Consider the following 14,996-nt stretch of genomic DNA (forward strand, 5'->3'; position numbering starts at 1 on the left):
TTTGAGGTATTTTCCATCAAGACAAACCAAGGATCTGCTGGGAAACCGAAAGCAGCAGTATCATAACAGTACAAGCTTCTTCTGATTACGCAATACGCACATATGTTATGGAAAATGAGAGATTAAGAGAAATTTGTTGTATCAATTCACTGTATGTAACTAAACAATATGCATAAATAAAATTAGTCTTTCCATCCATAAAATCAGAAACAAATGAATCAGGGGTGAACTGCTGTTCAAGGGGATTATTGATAACTCTGTGTTCACCACACTAGCACAATATGCACTGAATGTTGGCGGTCCTAAAGTAACACCTGCTTTACGACCTAATCTTGAGGCCTCTGTTGGGGGCCTGTGTGAAAATCTAGTCTCAAGAATTTAAATATTTCAGTTTTTAATGTGATTAAATTTATACTAATAAATACTACTATACATAATCCATGGCACGCGATAGACACAGGAGGGTCAGTAGGGGACACAGCTCAGTTTTACCCTTTGTGCCCACAGCGGATTAGTCTGGGCCTGTCTCTCTTCCATCTACTGTCTACTGTCTTACATCTGCTGTCAGCTATACAATAAAAACAATAAAACATTTATTTTAAAATAACTAATTGAAAGATGTAATATAATTAAAAGGAAGTATTTCCTTTAAGGTTTGTGCAGTCTTACTTGAATTAAAACCATATCTCTGTGCATGTCAGTATATATCTGTCTTTTAACTCACAGCATGCATCCTGTCCTTAAGACATTTAATGATACCAAAGTCAGGCTTGAGAGCGTCATAGAAATTGTACCGTAGCCCAACTTTAGGTAACAGCCACCATAAGCCTAGAAAATGTGCAAAGGAAAGCAAAATGCAGGGATAAGAGAGATTTGTATCCTGTAGCTGGGGAGTCACTGCTGTGATCCCTAAAATGACAATGCTTCCATCATGTTGAAGTGTGCTTCAGCAAAAACAGTTAAACCCCTCTTGGTTTCGTTTTCCAAGAAAAAGAATGTCAGCAAAATCCCTAAACTGTGAAACTCAACAGGCAGAAAGAAAAATCTGCTTTATCCTTACTGTCACAAAACCATATGAACAGATCATGTGGTTGACGTGAAGCAGCCGTCAAATGTGGTGAGACTCCGCACTGGCAGCTTCCTCTGATGTTCCTCTCCTATCAGACAAAGCTTCTTCTCATGACTGACCCTTACTAAGTCTGAGCCAGAGAATGAGCGTCAATGTGACAGAGGCCTGTTTGATCTTAATCCTCAACGCAGAGTGCAGCAGAATCTTTAAACCTTGGGAAAATGTGGTATACTGTACCTGCAGGGGAATTACTCAAAGGGAAATTTGTCGTAGGATTTATACATCCGTAACTGAGGAGTATCTGTGAATTTTCACTTCTGTCTCCCACACAAAAAACAAGATCAAGCCCCTTTCACTTCTGTCTTCCATCTGGAAACGCAAGAGAGGATTCACACTTACAAACAACGTCATGGATAAGGAAATAAAAATAATTTAGGAGGGGAGTACATTCCTGAGGCTTTATTTCTTTGGAAGAAAAAGAAAGCTACAGTTCAACTGAAACCTAATTTGGTGTTCACAGTCACAACAACATAAACTGACGTGTAGGCTCACTAGTTTATTTGGGACTAAAGATATACAGTGTATTTTCAGAAGTAATACTGGATTGATTGGATGCCCAAAAACTCAAGCAACCTCAAATGTTCCTTTTCTGAAAGGTTTTCTTTTTAATTTGTGGAGTCACTTTACGTGAAATGAGTGTTGAGTTTCTAAATTAAAAATAAAAATTACATTAAAAAAACACAAAAAACACCACAGCAACTCAAACCACTCACACTCCCTCATGTCTATCATGTTCACTTTATTATCTACACTGTTGTTTCATTGTATATTCTCACCAGTTCTTATGATAAATTGCTATGAAACAATATGATGGGCCTGTATGTTCCTGGTCAGCAAAAAATATTTACTTATAATGTCATATTTTCCTCATAAATACAAAGTAATCGTCATAAACAAATATTAATCAAAATAAATATATTTATTTTATAATAAACATAGAATACATTTTACAATAATTCGACACAAATATCAATAAAACAATATATTAAAATCATGATTAGGTCACCATCAATGAATATTAAGTTACATACATAACATACTGTAAGTCCTATTGGTGGATGGCGCCCTCCCGTGGTTAAAATACTCAATAAAGGAGGACTGATGACTGAAAACTCTATCACTACTGTGATTAATACGTTTCTGATAATAAGAACGAACCCAGTTTTAAACATGCGACAATCAATAAAAACATTTCCCATTGAAAAAGTTATCCTACTGCTGCACCTTATAGTAAAAACATCATATTGCAATTATTTTGACAGATATTGCGCTTGACAGATATAATTCACAGTGAGTGTGGGAATTATTGTTTTTGCTAAACTTTACTTTTATTTTTAAAAAAATTGCAGCTTCTGCGATTTGAATATTTCACTTTGCCATTTTATTATTTCGATAATATTTCGATTAACTGTGCAGCCCTACATCCTATCTGTACTTCTAACCTCTCGTTATTTTACTATTGTTTTATATACACCATAAGATCTTTGAGATAGAACTTGTAAGTTTGTGTGAACTTGATCAGCTATATAATAGACCTGTTTACGTTTATGGTGTCCTATTTATTCTCCTGTACAGCACTTTGGTCAACTTTGGTTGTTTTTAAAGTGCTTAACAAATAAAGTTGGATTGGATTGGATTGGATATATTTGCTATTTGTGGTACATTATACCAATATCTATTTAAATAATGATTTGTGTGACATCTGTGTGTCGATATAAAAGGTAGGACTACATGGTCTAGGCGGACGTGGATGTGTCCAATGCAAACACCACGTGTTGTTACAGTAAACTGGGCAACTGTTAGTTTTTCTAAAGAAAGAAAAATAGGAAGTAAACTACACCGCTGATTGCTATGCTGCCTTTCCGTGCTGTTGGATATCCTGTTTTTACTAGTTCGACATAGACGGAAGATAAAGGGATTTGACTCAAAACAAGGGGATTGGATTCACGTATAAGCTGTGATAATTTATTTGTGTAAGTGGCGAAACTTTAAGATCTGAATTAATGTAAAGGAAACGCTACAATGTGTTATTTTTACTGCAAGCTGTATTTATTTCTGGCTCCTCCAAACGTCGCAGCTTTGTAAGAGCACCTGAATGCACCGTGAGCTCCCTACTGGTCAGTCAGCTCCTGTATTGTAAACAGACGGTGTCCGGAGACTGAGCTCAACTCCGGGTGGATCCGACCAGAACCTGGACTGACTCAACAAGGCACGATGGTAAGACCGGAAATGTCCTCCGTGTACTCTTTAAACTAATGTTATGTACTTTTTTTTAGTAATGTCCGCGTTGTGTCTGTGTTTTGTGAGGCCTTCAGGTTCACTCGACCACCTTTACAAACTGTTTTACCTGAGTGACTAAACAAAAGAGTACAAGAAACTGAGGCCAGGGACACTTCTTGTGACTCACATTTACGCTAATAGAGAGGTAGCTGACGGTTTGTTCTGTTATGTTGTAGTTTTTGTCGTTCCGGTTTTGTCGTCCATGCATCATAAATGCCTGTCAACTGGATTCAGTAGCTACTTTTTCTGTAACAACTGCCACAGTGCAATGCATCTGTTTAACTTTTAAACTTATAATTACATGTGAAATGCTAATACCCCGCGGGGAATCTATCTATCTATCTATCTATCTATCTATCTATCTATCTATCTATCTATCTATCTATCTTTCTGTCTATCTATCTGAAGTAACATGATGTTTCCTGCTGTAGACTTTTGTTTGTATATGTTTTCCCTGAGGCACTAGATCCTGTAAGTTATTATGAGTTGGTTTAACTGTGTATTTTTCAGCACTAAGTGAGCAACATCAGACTTTGGGTTCAAAAAGGAGGGCCCACAACCACTGTATTTTCTCCAAAGGCAGACAACAAGGTGGGTAAAAACTGACAATATCTATATTAGTACTTTTGATTTGAAGCATCTAATACTGGATGTTTCTGAGATTCTGAAAATAAATGAGAAAATAAAACCTACCACCAACATCAGACTGCAGACATATTACTAGGGCTAATAAAGCCCTCTTAAAGAGAGTAACTACAGCATGTTGAGAAAGAGCCCGAAACTAATCTGTGTGTATACGAGAAATTGTGAATGCTTGCCCTATTGAATTGTACATTTCGGTAGACTTTTGCTCCTAGCTGTTGAAGCCCTAAAGAGATTTAACTCAAAGACAATGAGTAGTGCATGTTTTTTTCCTTTGTTTGCCCATTTAACTTAACTTGAGATAAGATCATTTTTCCCGAGAGAAATTGTTGTGCAGCAGTTTGAGTACAAAGTAGGAAAAAGTGCAAAGAAACACATTTTTAACAGGTTAGCAGTCAGAAGTAAATATATATAGAATATATAAATATATATAGAATATATAGAAGTAAAAATAATGGGAGTTTTTTGACTGTTTTTATGTAGATTTCGTCAGGTAGAAATCTACAAGATATCAACAGAAGGTAACTTCTAACTGTATAATTGATCCTCTCTAAGCCTCGCCCCTTTTGGAAACTGTCAATTTTCTCCATTCCTATATGTTGCGTGCTGGGCTCATGTATGTTAAACACCGTTGAGAAGTTAGTTTTAAGTTGGATATTCACTCTGGATCCAGTAACGTCTTCAGTTTCGCTCAGTGTTGGCAGCATTAGTTCACCTTGAGCAGTTGCTCTCTAGGGACCATCAATAAATTACAGAAAAAATCTGCATGTTTTTTTTTTTAATAGCTTCCATGTGACCCAGTGTCTTCAAATCAATTAGTGATTACGATGATTTTGATTTGATTTTACTGCATCTTCTATTTTATATTAATAATCATATGACATGTGTCTAGTGTAGTAATATATATAGAATATAATTTGTAAGATAAGACGTCACTGGCTCCGGAGTGAATGTCGGACCAATGTTCATCTTAAAGTTAACTTCTCCACGGTTAAGAAACAACCAAATGTTGAAGATGGTTAAAAGATAAAAGTGACATATACAGTATATAGTCACATCTTAAATTAGCAATGTTAGAAAAACATTAGCTAAGTAGCTAGTTGATCTACATCAATTGTTAGCTAGCTCATCAGCTTCCCTTTTGCTAACATTCGCTATCAGATGTAACCAGCTAACTGAAGAATAATAATAATAATAATAATAATTGATGTAGATGAGCTAATTAAGCTGACGTTTTGTTAAGTATAAAAAAGGAGAAAGCTGACAGAGGTTGTGACGAGGCTTGTTCAATAGTTATTGGAGCACAAAGCAAAAAGGGGGCGGGAGTTAGGAAGGCTCACCCCCTGTAGACTCTTAATAAGTCATGTTGAGTTGAGTGCTTTCCTACCATGCTGTGCATAGGTCCTCTCCTGTCTCCACAATGGCCGCCCTTGAGGATGGTGACATGAACACCTTCGGCCCGGAGCTGCCTGCCATGTTTGATGGCATGAAGTTGGCAGCGGTGGCAACTGTCCTCTACGTCATTGTACGCTGTCTGAACCTGAAGAGTACCACAGCACCACCAGGGATCATCTACCAGGATACACCGCTCAGCCGGTACCTGTTCAAAACTTGCCCGATGCTGACCAAAGAGTGAGTGTGTATTATTATCTAATCTTAGTTTTAACCACTAAGAACATTGGATGACTTCTGCATTGACAAAATCATTCTTCATGTAAAACGGCTAATCAACGTACTTATTAATATTAATACGGGTACTTATATACAGAATTTGACAAAGAATCAACAGAAAAAAATATGTATAATATGTAGTAAAGTGAGATTGTCAGTGAGCACAGAGAAACTTTCCACTTTCAGCAGATGAATGTGAAAACATCCTTCTAGTGTCAAACTCTGCACATTCATCATTCTGCACAGTGAAGTGCAAACAACTGTAGGAACAAGAAAAACGACATATTTTTGAGTGGAGGGGGACTTTAACTGTTTTGGTTCCAGCTTGTCCAAGTGAAAAGCAGTTTTTACTCTTAAAAGAGAACCAATTTAGCTTTGCATTACATACATAACATACATACAAACATAATTTTAAAGTTATGCTTACATACTTCTAGCACATGTACCACATACATGTACCATATTCCCACAAGTACATGGGAATATGGTGTTGTATGTATGTATGTATGTGATTTGAAAATGTCAACCACACAAAATAAATCTTTTCTAGGTCAGGGTTCAATCTTCACTGGCTGAGCTTGTCATTTAAATGACTGATGATACATTTAGATTTGTCTTTGGTTTGAGTAGTGTAGATGTGCCTCACTGTACTGTGATAATCTTTCCTAAGACTGTGCTGAAACATCTTCAGGGCAGCGGTTATATTTGTAATGTAAAATGGAGCCCATCCTTCTCTTCAGATACATTCCTCCCTTGCTGTGGGGTAAGAGCGGTCATCTTCAGACAGCCCTGTATGGCAAGATGGGCCGTGTCAACACCCCAACGCCCTTCGGGGTCCGCAAATTCCTCCCAATGCAGGACGGGGCCACAGCAACGTTTGACCTCTTCGAACCAATTGGAGAGCACAGCACAGGAGGTCAGATACAAATACGAGTCTATGTGGTAAAGCACCAAAGCAGCTGGCTTTGGATTTACTGCATGTTTAGGATTGTTACACTTTTAAAGCTTATTTTTTGTTATTGCTAATTATTGTTTTGTTAAGCTGTTTTTATTTGACTGTCTTTTCTCCTGAGTTTTATGTGCTTGTTTGGATTGTGAGTACATGAGCCGCAAGTAACAATCAGTTTATACTACAGTATGCATGAGCAGGGAGAGCACTAATGAACTCCCTAGAGCGAAAATACCATGCATTTCAGCAGCCAATTAAATCAAGACACACACACACACACACCATCCATTTTACACCCACACATGACTCCACTTTGTATGTTTATGCATGTGTTCCTTCTTGTTTGTTTGTTTGTGTGTGTGTGTGTGTGTGTGTGTGTGTGTGTGTGTGTGTGTGTGTGTGTGTTTTTTTTTATGTCAGATGACATTACCATGGTAATCTGTCCTGGGATCGGTAACCATAGTGAACAGAACTACATTCGGACCTTTGTGGATCACTCCCAGCGGCAGGGTTACCGCTGTGCCGTCCTCAACCACCTGGGAGCCCTGCCCAACATGGAGCTCACCTCTCCACGCATGTTCACCTACGGTAACATCACATACATGTTATAGTCCAAACCGTAGTGGGGAAGTTGACTTCACAGCATTTTTGATGTTGGTCTATTAAAATTAGGGGAAGTGAAACAAAACAGAGGATTCAGTCAAAGTTGCAACAAAGGAAAAACAAAGAGAAAGGAAATTTTCATGTTTTATAACTTGTGTAAAGACAATGACGGAAGTATAGAAGGTCTTTATTGGAACGGTATTGGAGCCTTTAAATAAATACTTATACTACACATTTGTAAAAGTGTCTATCTTTTATACAGGTTGTACCTGGGAGTATGCAGCCATGGTAGCCTACATCAAACAAGCTTTCCCCCAGACGCTGCTGGTGGTTGTGGGATTCAGTCTTGGGGGAAACATTGTCTGTAAGTTCCTGGGTGAGCACACATCGAACCAGGACCGAGTGCTCTGCTGTGTCAGCGTCTGTCAGGGTTACAGCGCCCTCAGGTTGGTAGAATGAAAAACAAATGAACAGAACCAGAACTGGATATGATTAAAATTGCTTAGGATACTGATATGTATAATATATATTATACATATATTATACATACCTGCCATTTCTGTATGTGTGTGTGCAGGGCCCAGGAAACATTCCTGCAGTGGGATCAGTGCCGGAGGCTTTACAACTTTGTGTTGGCGGACAAAATGAAGAAGCTCATCCTGTCACACAGGTGGAGAAACACAACAACCGTTTCTGCAGTTACAGATTAACATTAAGTCTATGACAGTGCCATTCATTATACATAAATTACATTATTGCTCTTTTTCTGGTGTGTATGCCAGAAAGCAACAAGATAAAGCTTGGATCTCTTTTCCCCCAATGTATTGAGTTGTTAAAATTACATTAATTGTTTATTTGTCTAAAAACCTTTTATTGTATTGTCCAACAGGAGCAGTTTGCTTAGCATGAAATCCAGTAACATTGGGGATGCAGACCTGAACAGACTGTACTCAGCCACATCTCTGATGCAGATTGATGACAGCATCATGAGGTGAAGTTTGTGTGGATTTTTATTTTGATTCAGTTGCTAATGGCTGCTCCCAGTTCTACAGCTCTTATCTCGGTCACTGATGTTATCACACAATTTGCACTGCAGGAAATTTCACGACTACAGCTCCTTGAAAGAGTACTACGAGAAGGAGAGCTGTGTGCACTACATCCACAACGTGAGTGACAAGTGTGTGTAGATGTTTGCACAGAAGGCTCGATAGATGAGACGTTAAGTTTGGTTTCTAGTAAACACGCTGTATCTCACTTGTTTGATGCTGTGTGGTTTCAGAGGAAGTTATGTGGTGTAACCGTTTTTTGAAGAACTTGTGTGTTTCTGCTAGTTGCCTGGTAACCTCATTACCCCTGCAGCTCAGTTAAAGTCACACATTGTCATCTTGAGCCAGGCTGTCTTCAGTCTTTCTGCTAAGCTAAGCTAATAGCTTAATAGCAACTATAGCTCTGCACTGAAAGCTTGGAAGAAGGTGAATAATCAAAGAACCCAAAATGTTGGTTGTTCTACCATAACTATGAATTAGTGAATTAAATAAATATTTTAAAACAACAGTTTTTACTACTGCTACAGCAGTACTGTAGCCTACTACTATTACTGCCTGTAACACTATTACCTTTGCTGTTACTATTGCTACTACTACTGGTACCACTATACTTCTATAGCTTCTACAACAAGAACACTACACTGACTAACCCAATACAGTAACGTCTGCTACCATTACTACTACTGTTCCTACTGCTGCTGCTCCCTCCAGAAGCAGTGTGTAACCAGACCTTACAAAGTCATTCAGAAACAAACTGTTGTTTCATCTCCAGGTCACTGTGCCTCTGCTCCTGGTAAACTCCTCAGATGATCCCCTAATTCATCAGTCACTACTGGCTATTCCACGCACACTCGCAGGTTTGTGTTATTTGGGCTATTATGTGAAGGTGTGTATTGCATTGGCCATGATGTAGAGATATTCGTTAAAAATATTTAACATGTTTTATACAAATACACTGTTTATTGTCAGTATTGGTGACTGCAGTGGAAGCCCTGACTTGGTTTGAAATATTTAACAAATTAATTGGGCTTACCTTTAAGACTTCTTGATTGGTACATAAAAGCCACCACGTTTTGGTAGAAAAGCTTTCAATAAGGTCTCATGACATGACAACAGGAAGTATGCAAGTATAATCTTCTCTTCTACACAGCTGATTTTACAGCAGTGTGTGAAGGGTTAACTAAACTGTTGCTATGATGACTCAAATGTTTGTTTTAAACATTTTGCGTGTTTCCTAGACAATGACAACTACAACAGTAAAACATACAAAGTCACATAAACTCAGACTAGTGTGGAACAAATGAACCCGTTGTCCTTCCTTCATTGGAGCTGGACACTGGAGCCGGAGTCTTAACTGTTGATAAAGTCTTGTCGCAGCTATCTGCTCAACACCGCCAAGCCCAGACAGTCTTGTTGAATTTTTCAGGGCCATGTGATCCACCAGGGCTGTTGGATTATATATAGAGAGCAGTGTGTGTGTGTGTGTGTGTGTGTGTGTGTGTGTGTGTGTGTGTGTGTGTGTGTGTGTGTGTGTGTGTGTGTGTGTGTGTGTGTGTGTGACATGCACTGACCCTTGTGTGTGTAAATCAGTGTGTATAATGACTTAGACCCTGACAAGTGAAATTCTAAACTTGTCCTCTACTTCAAGGAAACATGAATGAATTTCTTGTCATTTCTCCCTTACCTTACATTAGTTACAGTGACTCCAAACATTCCAAGGAATATTTTGTTGATTAAGTTTGAACTGTGTTATCTTCTTCAGTTCTGATGATTTTATAGACCTCTTGCACATTGGGAATTCACTTAAAAATACTGATTAAAAATATTGCCACAGGTTTTCTCAGTTTTTAAAAATTTGGCTTTTCAAAGAATATTTTTTATTAAATTTGGTGACAATATTTAATATTATGTGCAACACTTGAGACAATTTAGAGAGCTGTGTGTGTGTGTGTGTGTGTGTGTGTGTGTGTGTGTGTGTGTGTGTGTGTGTGTGTGTGTGTGTGTGTGTGTGTGTGAGTGTGAGAGAGAGATATATTGTGGAAGTGTGTGTTGAAGAAAACAGCAGAAAGCGTGTAGGTGGTGTAGAGTAACAGAAAGGGAAAGGAGTATTTCTGTGAGGAAACCGAACGTCTTGGCCACTGACCTCAGAGTCAGTCGCCAAGCCATTTTAATGATACCTCCACAAAGCAGGAGAGCTTAATTATTTATCTTCACGTTGACAAGATTAGGGTGCCTTTAATTACCAAATGGCTGGAGATTCTTCACCAGAAAACCAAACTGACACAAAAAAAAGTGCAAAAAGTTACAACTTGTCAGATGAAACAGTGAATGAACTGTCAATATTCAGCAGTTATGTGCTCTATAGTACACTTGTGCAGGGTGTAAATTTGAGCCCACCGTTAGGCGCTATAATCAGGAAGTTTATCTTTGCCAAAATTCCTTACTTGTCAGTAGTCATTCATTTATAAAAGCTCCGTTACATAATACTTTTGGTTAGGACATTGACACAAGTCACTGTATAATAAAATTACTAAAAAACAATCATTGTGTGTAACCCATAAACAATTAAGAACTTTGAAGCTCTCCACAACTTTTAGCTTATTTTTTTTTGTTGTTTGTTCACAGGCTGCACATACGTAGATGTAATTTAACATTTACATAGACATAGTATGGTTGAGTCTTATCCCCTGTAGAAAACTTAGGCAGCTGATTCCAACAAACAAACTTAGACAATCAAACAAAGTAAACAAGCGGTTTGTAAAGAATTGTTCTAGCATCCAGCAAACAAAAGACACGGAGTTGGTGGAGAACAGGCCAGACCCCCAAGGAGAGTAAATATTGGACTTAAAGCTACAGTGTGTAAAAGTGGGAATCTGTTCGGCAGAAATGGATTATAATATTGATAGGTATGTTTTCATTCCACTTTCATGGTGTCCGCCATGTTGAACTACTATGTTTCGACAGTAGCTCAGAACAGACAAACCAAACACTGGCTGTAGATAGTTCGCATTTTTTACACGTTTCGAAGCCGCAGTAATTTCTCCTTGCAACTACATTGGTAAATGCCACTAAACCCTACACATTGACCTTTAATGTTACCCTAGTGACATGAAATTTGACTCTAACTGGATGCTCACAAGTATCAACTTTATGAAGCGATATAGTCAGTGTTGTGTTCACAGCTTGTTTCCGCTGCCCCCAATTGACCACAAATCCATTATTGCAGCTTTAAACAAGCAAACACTGTAAATGAGTCAGCTTGATTGTAGAAGGAGATGTTTCCTTATTTGTATGAAATATTGGAGCCAGTATATCCCAAAAGGTTTAGTTAAGAGCACCTTCACTTTAGATTCCTGAAGACTTTTCATCCAAAAGTCTCCTTCAGTTCTGAGCCAGTGTTTCCATCAGGGGCCGTACTGTACACTTCACTTAAGTGAATATGATTTGTTTGTCCAGAAGCTGATGGATCTTGTTGGTGAACTGAAACTTTACAAATTGATTCTTGTCATCAGTACTTTATCCGGCTGGTACAGAGACAATCCAAACCAGCCCCAACTTCCTGTTACAGAAACTTCCACTATGTGTCAACAGCTGTTTGGAAGGACATGTGCACTAAATTCGGTAATAGTAAATACTGCAAAATGACTCCCTCTCCTTCTGTCTGTAGAAAAGATGCCCAATGTCATATTTGCCCTGACCCAACACGGAGGCCACCTGGGCTTCTTTGAGGGAGCCGTGCTGTTCCCTCAGCCCCTCACCTGGATGGACAAGGTCATAGTCGAGTACACGAACGCCATCTGCCACTGGGAGAAGGACTGGCCGTCCTGCCAGAGGAGCAGCCAACAGCACATGAACTCCTACCTGCAGAGCACAGGGGTAACACTTAATGGGTAATAGAGAGAGTTGTCTGGAGACAAAACAATAGACCAAACAAAAAACGCACATCCCTAGCCTTCTGTACTAATGGCCCTACAGTTTAGTAAGTAATTCTGGAAAATATAGGAAATCAGTAAACGGATCAGAAAAGTGAGGCTGAGTGGAAGTACACCAAGTTGTAAACTGAAACTCACAGAAGATAATTATACTGGAAAATGTAATATGACCCCATGGTGAATTTGTACTTCCTCTTGTTCTCAGTTAACCTCCAGTATAACACGTGTTCACCCTCTGCTGGTTTTTGGCAGCTGCTGCTTCTTAAGTCTGGACTGATACAGCAGGGTTACCTTTGACCTGCATGTCGAAAGAAAGAAAAGTGTATTTTTCTACATGAATTACTACCGAAAACCTTTCTAGATACTCAAATATTCACAATCCTGTTTACATACAAATTAGACTTCTAGTATAAATTAAATAACTATAAAAAATGGAAAATTATCTTCAGTGAAGTGTGAAGGACACATTGTCTAAAGCCTTAAAACCTTAACCATAATAAACTTTAAAATGTACCTGGTGACCCACATCAGTTATATTTTGAAGCACATTATTTTAAATATAGATATTTAAGAATAGAATTGAGTTCACAAGCAGATTTAAGCACCTTAATATTAATGTGAATCTGCGATAGATTTGGTTTCTGGCATCTCCAGAACCATTAAGCTACCTCTGTAAGACTTATGGTTTACAGTGATGATTTCCACCTGTTGTTAGGGCTCAACGTAACGTCTGTCCTGTTCAGTCAAACTGTGCGTCTAATTTCTTTAATATGATACAGTAGGATCTTGTTTCTTGTTTTCTATTAAGAGACTTTTGCTGTTTTATTGCAAAATATGTTCAATAACAGCAGTTTGGTTTATATATGTATTGAGGCATCATTTTGCTCATTGTGACACCGATCTCCAGTTTTACACTTTGCATTTCCATTGTGTGCGGTGGACCATCAGCCTGCATTGTTGCTGCTGACCTTTAAAATAAATATCAGGGTGTTGGGTTTTTAAAAGGGTTTAAGAGTTCAAAAAAAACACAGACAAATGGTTATCTTTGATTTAGTGATTATCTGCCAGTGCTTTATGTGTTGTTGAATGGATATATGGACAGTTCATACAAACTAGCCTTAACATTGTACGCCACGCATTGTCCTGTTCCAGGTCAGCTTGTCCTATGCTATTGTATGAATTGTACCTTTAAAACCAGCATGGAACAGCTGTTAGATGCATCCTGCCATAGCATGAGGATGGTCAGGCGGTTTCATTTTTATTACTGCTGCTCTGATTATTACCACAGAAAAGGTCCTTTTAGAATTTTACAATTCAGGACACGAGATACAGAAAAACAAATCTGACTGACGGGCTGTTCAGGACAGAGCTGGGTCAAACTGTGTTTACAAACACTTTCAGCAGAAAGGAGAGAGAAAAGTGCAAATGGGACACAACAGCGTATTAAATAAGAAATCCAATTATGCACTCTCAGTTTATGCACTTACCAAACAAATGGACCAAATCTTTTCAATAAAAAAAAAAATAGCTCAACTTTGTATTTTTTAATGATTCTGTCGCATTCTCGCCATGTGACCTAAAAATGCACCTGGCTCAAATACAGTGAACATCTCATATTAGACATTACTCTGGACTAATTAAGTCACTATCGTTTTTGGGGGTTTGCTTTAAGCTGCTTATTGGTACATACAGAACGGGTGGAGTTTTCCACATGTGAGAAATAAATACAGTGAACAGAGGTGTAAATGACATTTTTTTTGTTACATTAAAACACAGTAAACATTAAAACTATCACACAAACCTTGCCTCTGTTGTGTCTCATCTCATGATACAGCATATTTCCATGAGAAATGTTCTGATGAAGGTCTCAAACATTGACTAAATAAGAGGTGAAGTTTATGTGAAGCAGTTGTTTTTGTTTTCTGTGGTTTATTCTGGGCCTTTTTTCATGACTATTTTGAGAAGTGCCTATGGTGTGAATGTTTGATATTAAACACCGTTTCCTGACCGTGCTTGTTACATTAACATTTTAACCATTAGATTTAATGCAACTTTAATTCTATACCTGCCCTTTGAAAGCCGAATACAATTTGCAACAGCGCCATTGCTGTCTGTGCAATATGTCCTGAGTGTTTGAGGTATGGACTGCTTTGCCTGCACTTTACTGTCTTTACAGTTCCTTTTGTTCTGTATGGCACTGTGGTATGTACTGTATCAGCTTATGGGTGTAACATTTTATAATCTAAACAAATGTGTTTTTTTCTGATGTGGTGCATAGCCATGACTGATTAGTCATATTTTAACTCACCGATTAATAAATATTTTTCACATAGATTTTGTTTTTGTTGTTTATTGTAACCTATTCTAGATGTTCCTTTTCTAGCCATGCTCTTGGCACAGTAATGTCAGTCAGACCACCACTTTAGTAAATCTCTGGAACTCTCAAGAGCTATTGGATTGACTGCATCAAATTTTGTTCAGACATTCACAGTCCCCAGACGACCAGTTTCCAGTTGGCTCTTATTTGGAAAAGTCCTGAGGCTGATATGTGGCTTTGAGTGACTGTTGGGCAATTAAATTTGGTGCACACATTCATATTATGTTTCCCTCAGAATGAATTGTAATAAGTTTGGTTAGAAAATAACTTTTCATCCAGTGCCCTCAACAGGTCCAAAACATTCCTATCAGCCTCAGTTGTAGTTTAAGTTTAGTGCTAATTAGCGAAAGTTAGCATGCTAACTCGC

General features: G+C 38.2%; 1 protein-coding gene across 2 annotated transcripts; it reads left to right on the forward strand.

Annotated features, from left to right (window-relative positions):
* Positions 1 to 2,981: 2,981 nt before the first annotated feature.
* Positions 2,982 to 14,584, forward strand: LOC127352922 (monoacylglycerol lipase ABHD2). Of its 2 annotated transcripts, none has more exons than XM_051381810.1 (12): positions 2,982 to 3,102; positions 3,207 to 3,346; positions 3,920 to 4,000; positions 5,453 to 5,683; positions 6,463 to 6,638; positions 7,092 to 7,259; positions 7,537 to 7,720; positions 7,852 to 7,944; positions 8,164 to 8,265; positions 8,371 to 8,440; positions 9,093 to 9,177; positions 11,988 to 14,584. In XM_051381810.1, the coding sequence occupies exons 4-12, from the start codon at positions 5,472 to 5,474 to the stop codon at positions 12,212 to 12,214; spliced, it is 1,317 nt and encodes a 438-aa protein (XP_051237770.1). In that variant the 5' UTR covers positions 2,982 to 3,102; positions 3,207 to 3,346; positions 3,920 to 4,000; positions 5,453 to 5,471; the 3' UTR covers positions 12,215 to 14,584. The 2 variants fall into 2 exon arrangements, with proteins under 2 accessions (XP_051237770.1, XP_051237769.1); XM_051381809.1 differs by adding an exon at positions 4,535 to 4,572 and having other exon boundaries at positions 2,990 to 3,346.
* The last annotated feature ends 412 nt before the right edge of the window (positions 14,585 to 14,996 follow it).

The sequence above is a fragment of the Dicentrarchus labrax genome, unplaced genomic scaffold (genome assembly GCF_905237075.1).
Source record: "Dicentrarchus labrax unplaced genomic scaffold, dlabrax2021, whole genome shotgun sequence".
In the NCBI taxonomy this organism is placed as follows: Eukaryota; Metazoa; Chordata; class Actinopteri; family Moronidae; genus Dicentrarchus; species Dicentrarchus labrax.

Excerpts from the sequence above, each read along its gene's own strand:
- LOC127352922 (XM_051381810.1), top strand. The coding sequence starts at position 5,472 with ATGGCCGCCCTTGAGGATGGTGACATGAACACCTTCGGCCCGGAGCTG. Across the intron at positions 7,260-7,536 it reads TCCACGCATGTTCACCTACG|GTTGTACCTGGGAGTATGCA; the intron begins GTAACATCACAT and ends TCTTTTATACAG. Across the intron at positions 8,266-8,370 it reads ATTGATGACAGCATCATGAG|GAAATTTCACGACTACAGCT; the intron begins GTGAAGTTTGTG and ends TTTGCACTGCAG.